This window comes from Eurosta solidaginis, chromosome 1, assembly GCF_040869045.1.
Source record: "Eurosta solidaginis isolate ZX-2024a chromosome 1, ASM4086904v1, whole genome shotgun sequence".
In the NCBI taxonomy this organism is placed as follows: domain Eukaryota; kingdom Metazoa; phylum Arthropoda; class Insecta; order Diptera; family Tephritidae; genus Eurosta; species Eurosta solidaginis.
This window is the reverse complement of record NC_090319.1, coordinates 73,238,603-73,252,690: the sequence shown is the minus strand read 5'-3', so window position 1 is coordinate 73,252,690 and position 14,088 is coordinate 73,238,603. Positions and strand designations below refer to the sequence as shown.

At 36.7% G+C, this 14,088-nt stretch overlaps 1 protein-coding gene across 13 annotated transcripts in view; it reads left to right on the top strand.

Moving 5' to 3' along the window:
• Positions 1-14,088, top strand: part of Dys (Dystrophin) — a 1,130,370-nt gene that overhangs the window by 211,767 nt on the left and 904,515 nt on the right. For all 13 annotated transcript variants that reach the window (XM_067758240.1, XM_067758241.1, XM_067758256.1 and 10 more), the window contains 2 exons: positions 619-714; positions 5,630-5,729. In XM_067758240.1, coding sequence (XP_067614341.1) covers positions 619-714; positions 5,630-5,729 — 196 coding nt within the window. The remainder of the gene's footprint in view (positions 1-618; positions 715-5,629; positions 5,730-14,088) is intronic.

Genomic DNA, 14,088 nt, shown 5'->3' with positions numbered 1-14,088 from the left:
AAAATTTGACTTTAAACATTTTTTTTTTAAAAAGTGGGCGTGTTGAAATTACCGTCTTTTAAAAGTGGGCGGTGCCACGCCCATTGTCCAAAATTTTACTAATTTTCGATTCTGCGTCATAATTTCAACCCAGGTACTAAGTTTTATCGCTTTAGCCGTCTGTGGTAATGAATTATCGCAGTTTTCCGGTTTTTCGAAATTTTCGATATCGAAAAAGTGGGCGTAGTTATGGTCCGATTTCCTTCATTTTAAATAGCGATCTGAGATGAGTGCCCAGGAACCTACACAACGAACTACGTCAAGATACATCAAAATTTACTCAAGTTATCGTGTTTAAGGACGGACAGAGGGACGGACGGACGGCCGGACATGGCTAAATGAATTTCTTTTTTCGCGCAGATCATTTTGATATATAGAAGTCTATATCTATCTCGATTAGTTTATGCCGTTACGAATTACCGTTATGCGAACAAAATTAATATACTCTGTGAGCTCTGCTCAGCTGAGTATAAAAAGAAGCAATTGCCTCACACATTTCATTTCATTAACTCACACACACACACACACACACACACAGTGATACTTATCATTCACACATACATTTCTAATACATTCTAGGATCGCCGGGACGATTTGAAGCTCATTGTTAATAAAATTAGTAAAAGTGAAGAAAAACCAAAAGTAACCGCTAACATGATGGGTGAAATCGAAAAGGTAAGACAAATTTGATAAATATTTTGTATCCTTTTTGTTACATGCGAGCTGCTAAAAAGCCTAGAGAGATGAATAGTAGAGTATAACTGTTCGACAAATAATCTGGCATACCCCAGCGTGTTAGGGGGCTTAGAATATACCCGCCGTACACTGAAAGAAAAATACTAGTTAAATCAACCGAAATACGGTTCAGTTCAACCGAAATTTCTGTAAATTTTTATCCATCGCAACAAGATGTTGAATCAACTGCGCACAAATCGTTGATTCGTAATTGACCGTTTTAGTAGTCAAATGAACAAAAAAAGTTGTTGCGAAAAAAAAAAAAAAATAAATGTAAGGCGCGATAGCCTCTAAGGCCGAGCTTTCTTCCAATTTGCGTCGTGCTCTTTTTTAATTTTTCCTACGATTTGGCGGGACCGGGACTACTTGTTTTATATCGACTCAAAACGGCATCTGCGTGGCAGACGAGTTTCCACTGAGAACTTTTCATGGCTACCATCACACCACGGTGGAACTTACTAACCGAACTTCAATTGGCGCACATCAAATATGCTGGAACACATTAAATATTATACACTTTATTATTTTGTTTAAACAAACGCACTTTCACCAAATTTTATATATTATAATTTATTTAATTTACAGTTTTGAACTTCGCTTTGCAAATAGAAATGAAAATAGTAGTCACAAAACTGTTTCTCAATTCTTTCATTTGCAGCTCAGCTCATTCTGAATTTCTTCTCTCGCATGTAGTTGCCACACTTGATTGTTTCGAACAAAACTTGTAGTATAAATGTTTGACATAACCCTACAAGAAACGCTGATAGTTTTACTAATACACTCACACTTGTAATTGACAATGCTGATCCTGCGATGACGTAAACATTGATACTCAAATTTATGTGTGTTCCTTTTTTCGCTCACGCATGTCCGCATGTACCCAACGACAGCATATAATCATGAAAAAGAACTCAAACTGGGAAAGCTTCGGACACCTGGTACAGAACAAAAGAACATACAGCAGATACCATTATGCATGTGAGACAGATACATAATTCTCAACGGAATTTAATGAATGCGAGAACAGTTTATCCGATTTAATCATGTTGTCACTACTGACTGTCATATGACAATCAAATGATTATCACGGTTGTTTTGTTATTTTTTAAATTCCGCCATTTTCAACCGACGAAAACCATATAAAAAATAAGTTTAAAAAATGAAAAAGAGAGCATTTCAAAGCTCCATGCTAAAAGAAAAAAATCGCAAATAATATTAAAAAATACCAAAAGCTGTCGGAATGTGTGGGGCGCACTCAAAAAATTGATACGCGAAAAATAATAGTGGTTAGTGGTGATTCATTTTTAAACGTGTTTCCGCATGAGGAAAGAGCTCTTCAGTTGTTTTGTTATTTTCTGAATTTAAATTGAACATTCTGAACTCGAATTCTTATAAAACTATTTATTTTAAACAAATAAGAAACACGTATGCTTTTATCACGTACAAAATTAAAAACGTAATGAAATAAAGTAAATAAAAAGCAAAAAGCATTGTTTCATTTTTGGCGGAATATAACAATGGTCATTTATGATAGTATAACAGTCAAACCTGATATCTACAGTAAACTATCATTTATGACACTTAGAGGGTCAGCACTGATCCAGGAAAATGAATGAGAGTGAGCAGTACGGCTATATACTTAATCAGTAGGCCATGTTGGTGTATAAGAAGGAGACAAGAACTCACACGTACACAGTTGTTTACATCACATTTGCGCAAGTCCCCTTAAGTTTGTGATAGAAAGTTTGTATGAGGCGCTGATCGTTAGGTTGACATTGCTGACAATCAGATGATAGTCATATGATAGTCAGTATTCTTGTAGGGAACATTTTAAATAGAGAACTTGAAAGTTATAGAAAAGTGAAGAGTCAAATCGCAGGAAGGTAATTCACCACTGGAGTAACTTTACATGTAATTCGGCAAGTTTAATTTTCGTAACACTTTACGTTGAAACGATTCCAAAACAACTCAAGCTTTTATGTTGTCGGAGATATCAACATTAAAAAAGGTTGTTTTTTATTATCTTATTAGATTCGTTCGCGTGAGTGAAAATTCGTACAAAATTGAACAAAATGTTACTAACTTTGGAAAAATCCTGTTCATTCAAATAAAGCGTTTGCAACAAGAAGGCGCAATTTTGCATTTCGCTTGGAGGAGAAGTTGCAAAATTGTACCCGATAAATAGGTGTCCCGGTATCTCATAATTTTTTGCACAGTAAATTCAAAAACCGGTTTTTCGTTTTGTATTGATAACTGAAAAACTAGGTTTTTGTTGTTTTCCCATTTTGTGTGTTTTTTCGATTTTATGGTTTTCTTATTTTGGTGTTTTTTTTTTAACAATTGGCACCGTCGTCATAAGTACAAAGTAGAGAGCGCAGTGAGCGTAAAATTCTCTTTGAAATTTGCTCATGTATTGACTGTTGATCGCTTGACCAGTGAGATCAGTTGTGTTTACAAAAAAATCAGTTAGATTGATTAGGAATCTGTCAATTTTACAGAATTTTGTCTCCTTAAGAGCGACAATTTCTGTTCTGTTGAAATGACTAAACTAATTTGTTCGCTTGACAAATAACTCGGTCGAATTAACGGTCATTCGATCAATTTCATCGAATCTCCGTTAAGTCAAGAACAACAGAACAGCTTTGTTGATTTTACTAGCAACATTTCTTTCAGTGTAGGTATGCCTGGGGTTGTGTAGCGCAACCCTGTCAAGGGGCGTCTCCAACCCAATTGTCAACCCCACCTATCCGTGGCGAATCCTGTTTCATTAACAGCCGAGGCTCTAGCGACCCCAAGTACCTCATGCAACTAGAGGGTGGGGAGGGCGGTATGGCCTAGAAAGTTTAATGTGGTCATATAAATCGTTCCCGAGAAGGTCGGGCTAGTACCTTAATGGTGCTTGGTTACTGGAACGTACCGGATCTATATCCGGCAAAGGACCATCAACATCAATAACCTAACACATCTAAAAGATAGTAAGTTGCGTTGTTAACTTCATGCAAAAGAGATAGCGAAGAAATACTAAAAGGCACTGTTTGCATCCATGAGGATGCTAGGATTCACGTGGCACCTAACGCCCAAACTCTTCAGAGGTGATAGTACATGGCCCTGCGGTGTGCCCATGTCCACTAAGTTCGTGGTTTAAACAACCCCCATTGTGGAGTTATCTTCTTAGAATTGAACATGCAACCGATCCGTCTGGTTAAGGCTGCATGCACTTCAATATAATTAAGACCATCCATGGTCGCCCGTTCCAAATTATTGTTAAAAGTCATGACGATGTATAAGAAGACTCATAAGGAATACTTTTTATATTCCAGGGCTTACTTCATGTTTACAACCACCCTATGCAGTTCTTTGTCTACCGACTTGCCTTTAGTATTGTATTGTGGAGAACAGTTTTTCAAATATCATCAACATGTTAAAGGTTTTAAGTTGCAACGATCTTAAACTAATGGCCCTGTAGTCGGACTGATCTTTTCCACCTTTGGTAGGAAAAATATGTGAGCAGTTCTCCAAAAGTGGAGTACATGATTCAGTCTCATGAACCCTTCAAATATTATTTTGGGTGTGCTGTTAGTAAATAATCAAAACAAAAAAAAAAAAAAAAAAAAAACAGCAAGCAGCCACTCTTATGTACATGTACAATAGACCTGGCATACATTTTTTTTTTCTTAATTTCAAATTCGGGTAGCGATCAATTTCCAAAAATGTTGACCTTTGACTTCATTATGGCACTGGTTGGCACCAACCAATAAGCCTGAAAATTTGCTACATCATTTTTGGCATCAAATCGCATATTGTGATCGCTACCTGAATTAGAAATTCCAAAAAAAAAAAAAAACCGTATGACCAACGCCAGGTCTAATGTTCATCCTAAGGCAAGCAACACTTACGTAAATAGAAGGCGACGAATAGTATCTCACACACACATATGTAGTCATCAGCGAAGAGAAGAATTAGTTACTCACACATATACACGCATATGGCTAGACGAAAAGCATAAACTCCAAATATACATGTATATAGGTGCGTAACCAAGAATGAGGTGTAGATGTTCTAGAACAAATGATCGTGAAACGACTAGATCTTAGGAGAATTGGTGAAAGAGATAACCGAGAGTATAAAACCAGCACAAGCTAAGGAATCAGTAACCAGTTTTGATTTAAACATGGCATTAGTTGTGAAGCGAAGTATAATTGTGAAGTACTACCCCCAAAGTAGTCTAATAAAGACGCTTTTGCAATACTGAATATTGGAGTTATTTATTCAACGGTTCAGCGATTCGAACGTTAGTAAAAGGTGCATAATTACGAGGAAATCCCTAAAATTCGCAACGTTATTTTAAGCCATTCCAATATCGCTCTACTCGAAATTTGTTGCATAGCAGCGAATATAAAGCATCTGGGTCCGTGAAGAGATAGTCTTCACTGCCCATTCGATCTTGGTATTAAAGACCAAGTCCCGCAATACACGTTCCGTAATCGAAGTGTAAGTGCTGTCTGCTGGCTCTTCTTAATCATCCCCCGATTTGATATGTCGAAAAGCGCCTTAAGGGACCCTTCATTACTAAGTGCCCATCCCTCCATCCCTTTCATTATTAGTCCTTGAACTATATTTCCCTTGCTAGGACTTTCTTCAACTGCGCTGTTTTTTCTCTCGATGAAGCATTCGGTGAAATTTAGCCATGAGCTCGCTTCGCCCTGGAAATTTCACGCTTGTAGATCCTCAGCGGATCTCTATACTCGTTATAGTATTAATATTTTTAAATTATTTCTAATTCATTCTACTTTTATCGTATTTGTTTATGCTTAGCTAAAATGTTTCCTCTATTTTATTTTTATCACTTTTCCAGTCCAAAAACAATCTACAATCACATGCAGACGCTGTAGAGCTTTCGATAACAGAGCTCAAACAAATAAATAAATTGTCAGCAAGAAATGGTGATGACAAAGGTAAGTAATATTTCCTCAGTAACTTAGTTTCTGGATTAGTATTTAAAAAGATTTAAGTTTAAAATATAAAATTTTTTGAGACAAGAAAATACATACAATTTTAATTGCTTTTTTTGGACGATTTAAAATGGCTAAGAACAATCAAATGCAAAAATTTATTTAAAAGTTCTCCCAGCTGATTTCACGCATTTTAATTCACTCCGGAAAATTAAAGCTTTCTTTTGATTTTCTGATTATGAAAAGTGAAAGCCAGGTTAAACAGAAAGCTTTATCTAAAAAAAGTGCTTTCCATGCTATTAAGTTTTTCGTAACATCAAGCTTTTTCTTTGGCCATATTTATTGCACAAGCGATTTAAGTTTGTAAAATATTTCCGCAAAGCTTTTACAGCACCAGAAAGCTCACAGATGCAATCTTGGAGAGACATGTTATTTGTTTTTCTTCGCTGTATGTAAAAATATGTATGTGTGTTAATTTTAAGTACTCAGCAAAAAATTTGATCCTTATATAAGGCTTATTTCACATGACCAAAAGGCTTTTGGTATTCGGCCTTAACTCTATAAGGAATATTAATTGTATGACGTATTCTTTATAATAATGCTTTTTTCTGTACTTATGTCATCAGGCATAAGGGTTGTGTGAAATACAACGTTATGTATAGCCTTATAGCCTATATAAAATAAGGCTTACAAAGCAAAGCACGAATATTATTTTATGCTTATAATATCCTTATTTTAAGGTTTATGGACCGAATCAAATAAAAGTTGCATTATGCTTTATAACAAGGCACTGCTTGCTGTACTCAAACTTCAAATAAGGCTTATAACCCACTTAAAATCAGTCTTACATAAGTCTTTATAATAAGGTAATAAATTTAGTACGGTGACCTGATTATAAGGTATGTGAACCAGGTATCATAAGGAAAAGTAAACCATAAGAAAAATAAAAAGAAAATCCAGTTTCCTTAAAAATATTACGAAAATTTAACGACTAGAGCTGGGTTATATTTATCATGTCTCTTTTAGGCCGGGTTTATCAGTACAAGTTCAACTCAGTTTGTCAGTTCAACTACGCTTAAATTTATTCTGCAGTTTTTCAGTCTACTTTGACTGAAGTTTAAGCTGAGCTTAAGCAGCCGATCTGGCAGCGTTAAACTCTAGTTAACCTATCAGTTATTTGCGTTCTTTCGAAATGGCGTCGAATATACCCTACAAGCATTTGAGCTTGAGTACCATTAGAGCTCATGTTGATAACTAGCATACCTCCAAAATCTCAAGAATTGTTATAAAATAATGGCTCAGCTTGAGAATCATAGTGTATTCAGCAAAAGGGGAAATATTTTATAAAACGAAAAATGCTATTACCTAAGTTGAAAATGATAGTTCCCAACTTGCGATTCCTTGGCTGGACCCAAGTATAAGATTCCCATACTACAGTATTTTCACGAAAATAAAGTAAAATATATATGTATTATTTAAGAAGTCATGAGCTTAACACCGGCTCATAATAGTTGAATATTCAATTACCATGTTTTTCCAAGATAAACTGAAAAGAAAGAAATAAACATTTACTGGCATATTGCGATGGTACCATTTCGAAAACCGGCACGTAATCATCATCAGGGAATTTCGTAATGTTACCAACGGTTTCACCGAGATTCGAACCGCGAATCACACGGTGAAACTGCAGTTGCGTTAACCACTAGGCTATCCTGCTTGTATTTGTTTCCTTGCTTAATTCAGTTTATCTCATTTCTACAGTAACAACACAATTGAGACATTCTGTATCTATATTAATTTATGTTTTATGTAGATTTGTTTTTGTAAAGTTTCTTTTTCGTTGCGAAGCTTTGTAAACGCGGGCTCAGTTTTACATATTTAAGTTTGCTTGTTAAATGGTGTGTTCAATTTATACCTATTATCTAAGAATTCATGAGCTTAACACCGGCTTATAATAGTTGAATATTCAATTATCATGTTTTTCTAAGATAAACTGAAAAGAAAGAAAGAAACATTTACTGGCATATTGCGATGGTACCATTCCCGCCACGTAACATCACGAAATTGGCTCGTGATGATTACGTTACACACCATTAAACAAACAAATATATATGATTTATTTTTGATAAATCAGGTGATCATTTCTCACAATAAATAGCTGTTGGCTTTGGTGGTACCACCTCAACTCGATATCCGATATATGATATCAAATGGAGAAACGTGTTGAATATTCATTTGGGAACTGTACATTTCTCAAAATCTACCAAAGGTTGGATAATAATTTGAAAATGTTAATGACGTTGGGGATTAACTCGATACATCTACACTTTACAAAATTTTTCAAAGGTTGGATAGTGATTAGAGAATGAAGTTGGATATCAACTTGAGAACTATCTGGTTTAAGAATAATTAGATAATGATGTTAGATATCCTTTAAATATTTGTTTGATAAGCAAAATCCAGCATTTGCGTATCTACAAATTTTCTAGATAATAAAAAACCAATGTTGCCGCACAAAAAAGCCTACTCCAAAGGCAGCCTTATACTGTGACTGAAAAACTGCTCAGTAGTTTAACAGGATTTTAAATTTGACTGGAGTTCAAGCAAACTTAGTTTAAGCTTAGCTTAACCAACTACTGAAAAGCTGGGCCTTAATCTTAGGCAACATTTATTTTTTGGGTTGTCATAGGGATAAGGCTTATTTGTAACGTAAATAAGGCTAAAATAAGGCGAAGCTCTAAGTCATATGATGTAGTTTTTTTCTGAGGTTTATCTGTCAGGAGTAAAACCAGGGGCCGAATCGTGACATGCGATCCGTGATCGAATCCGGTTTTTTAAATCACTATAGCTCGGAAATGATACATTGGATTAATGAAATATATGGACTAGGGACAACGCGTACTCACTAAATCCATAATATTTATTTATTTATTTTAATTTGTGTACGAACATGAAAAATATTCTTACAGACTATGAGTATACAGAAAATATGATTTCGAGACCGAAAAATCAATATCGATAGAATTAGAGATCATACTGAATTTATTAACAACCCTTGACAAAGACGCGTTCCGAAGATAGTTTATCTTAAAGTTTTCGCAATAAAAAATATTTGAATATCGCATTGTCCTTTGCGGGACATTAAGATAAATGCGCTCCAGAAGGTAAGTACAGTCAACAGTTCCTTGTATAATGCCAAAAAGAAAAGTTAACGAGAGGACAGACCTTCTTTTTTCTAAAGATTTAAGATTTATTAACAATGATCGGGAGGGAACTGGTTCCGTGAAGCGAAGGCAAAGCAAAGCGTACTTGAGAAACACTTTTTGAATACGTTCTATCCTGTCTATCCTAAGTTGATGAAATGGACGCCAGATAAAGGCTGCATACTCCAGGTAGGGACGTACAAAAGTGGTGTAAAGCAACTTTAAAATATATGGATTTGAGAACTCAGAACTATTTCTTCTAAGAAAACCTAGCATAGCATATGACTTTGATACTATAAAATCAATGTGGCTGTTGAGAGTTAAGCGAAAAGTGCGACTTCGCGCACCACAAGTATAAATTATTAAGGTCTAATTGAATTTTAGCCACATCAGTTAGATTGGTAACTCTCGAAAATATCTTCAAGTCATCGGCATATAGCAAAAAGTAACTGAACTTAAAGCATGAGGAAATATCATTTATAAACAACACAAAGAGCAATGGACCAAGAATGCTACCCTGTGGGACACCCGATGTCGCAACATACGAATAAGAGGAGGCATTATCAACCATAACCACGCATGGTCTATGACGTAAGTACGACTTAAGCCAATTCAAAAATCCAGAATAAAAGCCAAGACACTCAAGCTTCGCAATCAGAAACCAATGAAACACTCTGTCAAAGGCTTTCGAAAAATCCGTGTAGACACAGTCTACCTGACATCTGCCAGAAAAAGCCGATAGACAATACTTACTAAACACTGCCAAATTTGAAACAGTAGAGCGCCCCGGAATAGAACCATGCTGGTTTGGGACAATTAAAATTTTGACTGAAAAATACATTTTGTCCTTAATAATACATTCTGGTAGCTTTGAAAAGTAGATATAATATATTATTATTTTTTTAAATAGTTGCATAGCCTTATTTTTATTATTTGTGTGAAACCCGTTTTCGATCCGTGATCGAATGGTACGATTCCATAGCAGTATTCCTTATTGATTACAACCACTTATGCCAGTTTTTTGCTGGGTATGTGTGAAGCAAAACCATAAACAAATACTAACACACTTGCATAGATGCTTTTATTGCCGGTTCTATTGATAAATGTAACTTATAATATCCTGTTTACCTGTGTGTGTGTGCTACCGAAGAAACGTGCTGAACAGCTGTTTTTATATTTTTACATGCCATTTTGCATTCATATTGTATTTACATATATATGAATATTTATACTTTAGTCAGTCTGTGTGTATGTGTGTGCTATTTGTGTTTTAGACACTAAAGGCGCGCTTCTTGTCATATGCAGCCGCATTCAAAAGTTAAACGCGCAACTGAACGGAAACGAAAAGATTAACGATGCTCCCGAGCGGGTTAGTTTTGGATATTTGTATAGCTTGTGGCTAAAACGATGTGATTTTGCTTACGGATTTGTACATAAGGATGCGAAAGTGTTGTAATTTTGAAGCGGTCGTTGTACAGCGTTAATGAATTCGGTTTTGTTTTTTGTATATATTTGATTTCTTGTGAATTCGCAAGGATATTGGAAATGTTGGAAATTATTAATGATATAAACTGGATTTCGCTTATTGAATGGGCATAAAGATACCAGAACGATAAAGTGGATGTATATGCAAACAAATTTTAACTACTTGAAACAAAACAAAATACAGTAAAAAAAAAAAAAAAAAAAAATACGAAGTAGGTAGGGCCAAACTGACCGATCTGTGATGACCTCACATAGGCTGAATTCGTCCATAGTGCTACCAGAAACTTGTTTAGCGACCAAACAAAAAACCCTATCACAAACCAGGACTTGTGTTATGTAACCTATGTTATCTTAATATATAAAAATCACGTGTCACAATCTTTGGCCGCGATGGACTCTTAAACTACTGAACCGATGTTGAATTTGTTTTGCACCCCGTGTGTAGTTTGATCTAACTAGAAATATAAGTTGGGTTATATATCTCAGTTTATAGTCGCAATATTATTTTATTGCAATTTTTTTTATTTGTTTATACGTAAAAACAAAATGTTACGTATACGCACCGGCACTCAAATTTTCAGGGGTGCGGATATACTTCCGTGTAATTGGTTGGTCTTTAATTAAACAACGTGCTTATCAATAAAAAATATTATAGCGAATGATATCAAGTATAGCACATCACCAGGCCCGCCGAGAGGGTGGGGGTTTCTGAGGGGGCCCGGGATTTAGAAGTACTATGACATTTTTTTAAATCAGGAGAGTCTTTAGTTGTTCCATGTGCAATTTTTAAGCCGAATTTCAAAAGCAACGAAAATCTGCATTTCGTTTTAATATTATAGTGAAATGTGAAAAATAAGAATCTATATATATAAAAAGAAAGGCTAAAATGTGTGTTAGTTGGTTGCCTGTGTTTGAAGAGACGCGTCGGTCGATTTTGTTCAAACTTTCACACAAGTTGCGTAAACCTCACGCGGTGGTTAGAACATAGGCTTGGTTGCGATCGACGTACAGGGTCTCTAGATATAGGCCGAAACGTGGACCCCAGTATCCCTAGAATGTGTTTATAGAATATGGATAACAAATGAAAGCTGTTGATGAGTGCTTTAGTAGAGGGTAATTTTCATACCCCTGGGTGACTAGGGTCTCGAGATATAGACCAAAACGGCGGCCAGTGAATGCCTAGACAATGTTTATACAATATGGATATCAAATGAAAGCTGCTGATGAGTGCTTTAGTACAGAGCAATATATTATCCAGAGATGGACTGGGACTGGGATTAGGACTAGGATTCGTAGTGGGATTGGGACTGGGACTGAAATAAAATACATACCACCCTATGGGACAGGCAATAAGGGATGCAGAAGAATGAGAAGGAATTGGGAGAAGAGAAAAGAGAGAAGGAGATTGAGAAAGAGATAGAATGAGACAAAGATGGAGATAGATGAAGCGGAAAAGACGGAGGGAGGGGTGAGTAAAAGGAGAGGGCGGAGTCAGACGGAAAAAGCTTATTAAAATGTATGCAGATACGCCAAATGTAGGGCAGGACAACATTGCCGGGTCTTCTAGTATATTATAAATAACTCCGTGATCTTGGCAAGCACCTGCCTGGCAATGCAGTGTACAGTCAGAATATCCATCATGAGCCTACAGTCCTCTCTTTTTAATGATAGGAGTAACTTTGTTAGTCTAAGGTTGTAAGATCTACACATGATCTTTAACACTTTACAGCTCCGCGCTCGGGTCCACGCCTTTCACGCTCGGTCGATCATGTGCATCTCTCGCCTTTTCTTTATTATACCTAATGTGATTGGGATGTATACGGAGCAAGCTTCAAGAAATACTGGCTGGTCCGCTTTCTCATACCAATCTATTCCTATTCGCCCTGGCACCCAATATAGATGAATGCTTCTTTCCATTCTTTCTTCCCGATTCTTTCCAGGGATTAATTATTAATTGGCTGGCGAGCTAAAAGCTGACGCGGCTGCAGTTTAAACTATTTTTTTTCCACCGTTGTTACTGCTTTCGTAACGGCTGCCATTTCCATCTGAAAAATACTACTGTGATCTGGTAGCTTGAAAGATCTGTTTATTTCAATATCAATACAAATTACCTCAGACTCTACTCCTTCCATTGCTTTGAAACCGTCGTTGTACACGTCTGTCATTTGGGCACTCTTGCGCCAACCACCTCTATTGTGGCTCCAAAAGTTCCTTGCGGGACACTGAGCTTTGTTTCAGTTGTTAGCGCTATGTTCTATGCCACTAAGTCTACATGTGGAGTTTCCACAACAACAACCTTTCTAGAATGCTTCTTAGATATTTTCTCATGCTAGGGGACCTCTTCTAGTTTAGACCTGGCCGAATTTGGGACACTGCACCTTTTATTAAATAAGACAATGTCCGTATTTTTATCACTGGCGGTCAACCAGCCATTTAATACCTGGGCATTGTATGTGTATCCTGAAGTACCCGATACATCAAAGAACTAACTGTGGGAAGGCACTTTCTACTTATGACAACTGCAACGTCATTTGTGTATGGCGCAAGTTTGATGGGTCGTTCATTGAACTACCTGAGAAGTTGGTTGATTAGCAGCCTCCACAGAAAAGTTGATATTATCCCGATCCTGCGGCGTACCCATTTCGTGGCCTTATACAACACCCATTGTGAAGTAATCTTCCTGCAACCAACTCATCTGCTTATGGCTGTACGTACTTCAGTGTAATAAAGATCCTCCAAGATTACCCGTTTAGAGGCAATGTGTAAATCCCTCTGTAATGTCTAACACGACTCCTCAGGCATACTTCTTATTTATTTAAACTATTCCACGATCGCTCTACTCGAGATTTGTAGCATGGTAAGGAATATACCATCTGCCGTCTTTTCTGTATCACCTTCCGATTGAAAATGTTTCTAACAACTCTTCACTACTACGTGACTATTCTCCGTTTTCTTGCTGTATTATTCCCTGCACTATATTTCTCCTTTTCGCAAAAGCATTGCTTCGCTGGAGCACTCGTGTTCCGCACTGAAATTTTTCCATGTGACACCTCGCCCCGAAAATTTCACGCTTCGCTTCGCTTACCGCGGCCATTGCTAGCTTAAACATTTCCTTCAACTATCTTCTAATACGGCTCAGCTGCTTTCTCCACCATGGTGGCATTGCCTTTCCTCTGAATCTCCTTAGAGGACAAGCGCTGTTATACGCAGTCATAACCGTGGTTGATGGGAAGTCATTGGACTCCTGCAGTTGTTCTTCGACAAAGGGTTTCAAACGTTTACTGCCTTCTCTGCCTTCTTTAGGGGTTTGCTGAAGGTGATATACGCAACGTCAGAGAAAGATGGTCTATCAAGCACCATCCAATCATACCTGTCTCGCTAATCAAATATAATTACTTTACTAACTAATCAAATGCAATTGCTTAACTAACTAAAACAAATTTAAATTCGAAGCGATGAAGAAAAATTGTAAAACAACTGCCGTGGCTGGTAATTAGATCTATTTTGGGGCAGCTAAACCCCAAAACTCATCAGCATCCTTTCGCGCCCCGCTATTTCACCCATTTTGCTAAGACAACGTTGATTTCTTTGTCCTCTCATTTCTATTTCGTTTTTTTTCACAATGCTCTTCAGCATTTTGAGGTCAGATCTATGTTGCACTGGGTGTGGTAAAG